At 48.0% G+C, this 6,667-nt stretch overlaps 1 protein-coding gene across 1 annotated transcript; it reads right to left on the bottom strand.

The window, feature by feature from the left end:
• Positions 1–4,312: 4,312 nt before the first annotated feature.
• Positions 4,313–4,805, bottom strand: LOC141025300 (histone H4-like). Its single transcript, XM_073500608.1, has 2 exons — positions 4,743–4,805; positions 4,313–4,556 (listed from the first exon to the last, which is right to left on the bottom strand). The coding sequence occupies exons 1-2, from the start codon at positions 4,803–4,805 to the stop codon at positions 4,368–4,370; spliced, it is 252 nt and encodes an 83-aa protein (XP_073356709.1). The 3' UTR covers positions 4,313–4,367.
• Positions 4,806–6,667: the final 1,862 nt, after the last annotated feature.

The following is a 6,667-nucleotide window of genomic DNA, read 5'->3' as shown; positions in this document are numbered from 1 at the left end:
GAACCTTTCAAGACATTGAGGCCGGTTGCGCCCCTCAAGACGTCAATATGAAGCGCCGCCTTCTGGTGGCCGGCTGGCTGAACGGCCGACTGCCAGAAGACGGCCATGCTCAGGAAGGTGGCTCCAAGACGGGCCGACTCCCAGCAGGCGGCCTCCAGAGAGGCCGGCTCCTGGTAGTCGGCCCATGGCGCCCTCAAAGTCTGCACCCCCATTGAAGAAGACAAGACAGGGTGAGGCTACAGTGTAGCCCGTCACCCCCGTATCCAGGGCCGGGTATGGCCACAGTGCTCCGTACAGGCGGAGACCTCCGCCTGTCGGGGGTTGGGTGCGACATATGCCAATGGATGGCTTATCATGGTGGGAGCGAGTAGAACGTCGCGGTGCCTGGAAGCAGGATGAGGCGTAGACACGAACACATGCGCACTTTACCCAGGTTCGGGGCTCTCCTAGGAGATAACGCCCCTAATCCTGCTCTGTGGGGTCTCCGCATGATCACTAAGGCACTAGTGAGTACAATGCTGCTCCTCGAGCTGTATGCTAGAGGTAGAAGAAGGCAAGGCTTGCTCTCCTCTCCCCCTAGGTGTGAGTCTAATTCTAACAGGTTGGAACCCTTTGCATGGGTGCCCTGGGGGGCTTATATAGGCCTAACCCCCCAGGGGTACAATGGTAATCCAGCTGGGTGTAGGACCCGACTGTTAGTGTCTCTGGTCGCCGGCTTCTCCGCCGGCTGCTGGGGCCCGCCGCCTGGTCTGGTACGGCGCCGACAGGCCGCTCCCGCCGCTCGCGGGTCTTGCCGGTTGCTGATTACTGTGGCCGTGAGGCTAATGACGCATGCTTGGTCAGGGGAGCGTGGCTACAGTCCCGCCGCCTGGTGGGAGATCACTGTAGCCACTCCGGGTCTTATCTGGTTAATGGCGCACGGGCCCCGAGGAAGGAACGGGCCGCCTGCTGGGAGCCGGCCTCCCTCGGGTCCGACTGGTGAGTCTTCTGCCGTCTTCTGGGCTCTTGCTGCACGGTAGGGCCCGCCGTCTTCAGGCCGTACGGACAGGCGGTCGTGGGAGCAGGGCTCCGCCTGCGAGGAGTGGCGTCAGGGGCGGAGTGGCAACAGTGCCGTGCCGGCGGAGACCTCCGCCTGTACGGAGCACTGTGGCCACGCCCCGCCCTGGATACGGGGGTGACGGGCTACACTGTAGCCTCACCCTGTCTTGTCTTCTTCAATGGGGGTGCAGACTTTGAGGGCGTCATGGGCCGACTGCCAGGAGCCGGCCTCTCTGGAGGCCGCCTGCTGGGAGTCGGCCCGTCTTGGAGCCGCCTTCCTGAGCATGGCCATCTTCTGGCAGTCGGCCGTTCAGCCAGCCGGCCACCAGAAGGCGGCATTTCATATTGACGTCTTGAGGGGCGCAGCCGGCCCCGATGTCTTGAAAGGTTCTGGGACTCGGGTTAGGCTACCCGTGGCCAATTACTCCGACATAGACACACCACGTCGCTCCATCACACCACCTACGTATAGACAAAAACAATCGTGTAGTAGTGTTACGTTCTGCTAGCTCCATCACACCACTTACGTATAAGTTTGAGAATCTCGAAGCAAATGCGGTTAGCAATGCTTTGTCTTAGTTCTGCCCTACATGTATGCCTCTCGTTATCATAATCAAAATATTCTTTGGTTCTTCCCTCAAAAGGAAATTCCTTTTACTTCTTTTATTTATGGTACCCTGTAATGAATACAGGTCGTGCATTCACACAGATCCAACGGTGCATAGCGATCTATGCTGATGGAATTGAACTAGCGGTATTGCCAGTACCGCTCATTGCATGAATACCGGGATATCTGCTTGGAGGGCGTTATAGGAAGATCACAAGTTTCCAGCTCTCCAAACAGATCAACCCGACTCACGTGTTTTTCTTGTTTTTTTTCTTTTATTGGAACAAGAGGAGGGTCCAAAGGAACCTAAAGTCTGCATTAAAGATCAAGTGGCGGCACAATACAGATTACAAGATGAACAAAATAATACACAAATTACAATCTACTCCCTGATTTTTATGAAGAGGAACCTAGACAAAGAAATCGGAACACACTTGGGCCCAGAACACATTCCACACGGCTGCAATCTTGTCGACATCGGGGACTACACCACTTGGTTCGTCGAGACCTCGACCACTTCACTGCCCACCGTCGGGCATGCCCCAGAAGGAATCTGTCGAGACCGAGCAGGAGATGTAGTGCCTCTCATTTGGCACGAAAGACAGGAGGAAATAGATTGGTAACCTATCAACCCGAAAGTTCAAGAGCAGCGCAGATGACACCAACAGTCTGCGGTCGGAGGCACTGTAGCTCCGCAGCCAAAGCCCTTAATGATGAGCACGAACCCCATTGGCGAGCATCTTCTTCCTCCTCTTCCTCCTTTTCATGTCCACCATCTCGGTGATGCCCGGAGAAGAAAGGGCAATGGATCCACCCCGAAACTCAGGGCATGAGGAGTTCTTGGCTTCGATTCCTGAAACTGCAACTGACACCAGCATCTCCCGCCACTTACAGGTCGTGCGCCTAGTTTGATATCATTTTGTCTCTCTTATGGGCTGAAATATTGGCCCACTGTCAACGCCCGTTAAAAAAAGGCTTTCAGCCTAAAAAGATTGTACCGAGATATTTCATTTACCCTCTGCCACGGACCATCGCTTCGGCGCCATAAGGCCCAGTGGAACGGATCCTCCTCTCTCACCCTGTAGTCGGTTTTGTGCTGCAGTGATGTCGGTTCGAGGGTCATAATGGCCAATCCTATTTGCCGCCCGCGGGCGGTAAATGGACGCGGCTTCGTTGAAGGCGTCCACCCCGACGCCTCAGTTTGGACCAACCCACCGTCGGGTTTCACTGTTTCTTATCTTTTTTTCTTATCTTTTTTTTTGTATTTTTTATTTCATTTTATCTTTTTCGTTTTTGTCTTTTCCTTTGTTTCCAGTTTCCCTATTTTTCAAAAAATATTTGAAATTCCAAAGTTTGTTCACAATTTCAAATCTTGTTCATGTTTTTTTAAAAATTCTGTGCAATTTCAAAAAATGGTGATCATGTTTTTAAAAATTGTTTATGTTCTCCAAATTTTGTTCACAATTAAAAAAAGTTGTTTGCAATTTCAGAAAATATTCACATTTTTCAAAAATAAATTAACAATTCAATAAATTGTTCATAACTAAAAAATGTTTGTAATTTTAAAAAAATGTTCACTTTTTAGAAAAATAACTGGAATTAAAAAAATCGTTCTCTGTTTCCCTAAAATACACGTTCATAGAATAAAGATTTTATGGCTGTCTGGTTCACAATTCAAAAAATGGGTGATAATGGTGTCATCTAGAATAACGGTTCTCTGCTCTAATCTGTTCAGGTGACGCTTGGTGCAATATTGTTGAGCGGTACCAAATAAATGATTACTGGGAAAACATGTCCGAGCATCTGACAAAGTAGCACAAGATCTTCAGCAAGGCAGGAACTTTGTTGGTCTGGATGCTCTCTTGGTCAAGGATGGCAAATCACACAAACATAGCAGACAACTTTTTTGTTGTGCGTTTGGCAATTGTATATCCGGTTGACTGAAATCGTCCAATTGTGCAATGGGCAATTGTATAGCCTCTGCTTCAATCTGACATCTCCACAGTTTGAGAACACAAATCACTATGCCTGATGACGAACAAACCTTAGTCCAGTGAACATTTGCGTATAACCAGCTAGAAAAGAAACGCAATGAACGGGGGCTGGAATACCGAAGTCGTTTTGAGCTACACCCACTGCGTGATATGTTCTTTTTGAGAAAGAAATTTAGGCATGCAGTCAGCAAAAAAGTACAGTATTGAAGGAGATTTCCTGTCAGTGAATTCAGCGAACAAAGCCACAGCCAAGTACTGAATTCAGGTAACAAGTTGGTAGTGGCAAGGAGGTAGAAACATGTCGATAGATGCAGCAACCAAGTTAATATCAAGAGAACACTGACTCCATTGCATTCATAACACTCAGACCAATTCCAGAGTTTCAGAAAGCAGATCAGTATGATCTGGTGAAGAAACATCTAAGTTCAGAGAAAGTGTCTGCATACCCAAATAGGAATGCAGTGACGAAATTTTGGCGCTCATTCAGCTAGAAATCGAATTAAGCGGATACAGCGTCACTGAGTCACACAAGCATCGAACAAAGACGCATCAGAGTAGGATGCAACATGTCGAGACATGCTGCCAAGATAATACCAACTCTGATTCCCCGTTGCATTCATACACATCGCCTCGCGCTAACTACACAGACCAAACCCAGCGATGGAACAACGACGCACACACTCGGACAGATGGAACAGCGGGAGCAGAGACTGGACGGAGCAGGAGGCCTAGCGGCCGAATCCGTAGAGGGTGCGGCCCTGGCGCTTGAGCGCGTAGACGACGTCCATGGCGGTGACGGTCTTGCGGCGGGCGTGCTCGGTGTACGTGACGGCGTCGCGGATGACATTCTCAAGGAAGATCTTGAGCATGCCGCGGGTCTCCTCGTAGATGGGCCCCGAGATGCGCTTCACCCGCCCCTGCGCGCCAGACGGCGGATGGCCGGCTTGGAAGTGTTTGACAAAAAAACTACCACTTTAGGGGTTTTCGTCCCACGAACTACTACTGCCGAAAATTATCAATTTTTTTAATTTTATGACTAAAAATTACCACTTTCAGATAATAGCCAGTTTAAACGATTTAAACATGTTGACCGTTCAGCTGACCGTTATTACAGGTGGGACCCACACGTCATTCTTCTTCCTCCTCTCTCTATCTTTCTTTGGCATTTTCGCAAACAGCTTCTGTGCATCCCGACTCCTTGGCGGTCGTCGCCGGAGGCGAGAGGGAGGCCGGAGCCGTGGTGCTGCTGCTCCTTGCCGCTGACCACAAGCTCTAGCTCAAAGGGAAGCCTACCTTATGGGCTGAAATATTGAAATATTGTGGTGCTTCAATTTAAGATAAGCTCTGATAACCCACAAGTATAGAGGATCGCAACAGTTTTTGAGGGTAGAGTATTCAACCCAAATTTATTGATTCGACACAAGGGAAGTCAAAGAATATTCTCAAGTATTAGCAACTGAGTTGTCAATTCAGCCACACCTGGATAACTTAATATCTGCAGCCAAGTATTTATTAGCAAAGTAGTATGGAAGTAACGATAACAGTAGCAAACGTAATATTTTTGGGTTTTTGTAGTGATTGTAATAGTAGCAACGGAAAAGTAAATACGCGGAGAACAATATGTGAAAAGCTCGTAGGCATTGGATCGGTGATGGAGAATTATGCCGGATGTGGTTCATCATGTAACAATTATAACATAGGGTGACACAGAACTAGCTCCAATTCATGTAATGTAGACATGTATTCCGAATATAGTCATACGTGCTTATGAAAAAGAACTTGCATGACATCTTTTGTCCTACCCTCCCGTGGCAGCGGGGTCCTAACGGAAACTAAGGGATATTAAGGCCTCCTTTTAATAGAGTACCAGACCAAAGCATTAACACATAGTGAATACATGAACTCCTCAAACTACGGTCATCACCGGGAGTGGTCCCGATTATTGTCACTTCGGGGTGCCGGATCATAACGCATAGTAGGTGACTATAGACTTGCAAGATAGGATCAAGAACTCACATATATTCATGAAAACATAATAGGTTCAGATCTGAAATCATGGCACTCGGGCCCTAGTGACAAGAATTAAGCATAGTAGCAACATCAATCTCAGAACATAGTGGATACTAGGGATCAAACCCTAACAAAACTAACTCGATTACATGATAAATCTCATCCAACCCATCACCGTCCAGCAAGCCTACGATGGAATTACTCACGCACGGCGGTGAGCATCATGAAATTGGTGATGGAGGATGGTTGATGATGACGACGGATTCCCCTCTCCGGAGCCCCGAACGGACTCTAGATCAGCCCTCCCGAGAGAGTTTAGGGCTTGGCGGCGGCTTCGTATCGTAAAACGCGATGAATCTTTCTCTCTGATTTTTTTCTCCCCGAACACGAATATATGGAGTTGGAGTTGAGGTCGGTGGAGCTCCAGGGGGCCCACGAGGCAGGGGGGCGCACCCAGGGGGGCAAGCGCGCCTCCCACCCTCGTGGAAAGGGTGTGGGCCCCCTGGCCTTGATTCTTTCGCCAGTATTTTTTTTATTTTTCAAAAATAATCTCCGTGAAGTTTTAGGTCATTCCGAGAACTTTTGTTTCTGCACAAAAATAACACCATGGCAATTCTGCTGAAAACAGCGTCAGTCCGGATTAGCTCCATTCAAATCATGCAAGTTAGAGTCCAAGGGCAAAAGTGTTTGGAAAAGTAGATACGACGAAGACGTATCAACTCCCCCCAGCTTAAACCTTTGCTTGTCCTCAAGCAATTCAGTTGATAAACTGAAAGTGATAAAGAAAAACTTCTACAAACTCTGTTTGCTCTTGTTGTTGTAAATATGTAAAGTCAGCATTCAAGTTTTCAGCAAAGATTATGAACTAACCATATTCACAATAACACTTAGGTCTCATGTTTACTCATGTCAATGGCATAATCAACTAGCGAGCAATAATAATAAATCTCAGATGACAACACTTTCTCAAAACAATCATAATATGATATAACAAGATGGTATCTCGCTAGCCCTTTCT

Source organism: Aegilops tauschii, chromosome 6 (assembly GCF_002575655.3).
Source record: "Aegilops tauschii subsp. strangulata cultivar AL8/78 chromosome 6, Aet v6.0, whole genome shotgun sequence".
Classification (NCBI taxonomy): Eukaryota; Viridiplantae; Streptophyta; class Magnoliopsida; order Poales; family Poaceae; genus Aegilops; species Aegilops tauschii.
The sequence above is the reverse complement of the archived record's forward strand: the minus strand, read 5'-3'. Positions and strand labels throughout refer to the sequence as shown.

Bases quoted from the DNA above. Each gene is read 5' to 3' on its own strand.
- LOC141025300 (XM_073500608.1), bottom strand. From the start codon at position 4,805: ATGCCAAAGAAAGATAGAGAGAGGAGGAAGAAGAATGACGTGTGGGTC. The intron at 4,557-4,742 runs GTCAGCTGAACG...TCTGGCGCGCAG, and splicing joins GGGTCCCACCTGTAATAACG to GGGCGGGTGAAGCGCATCTC.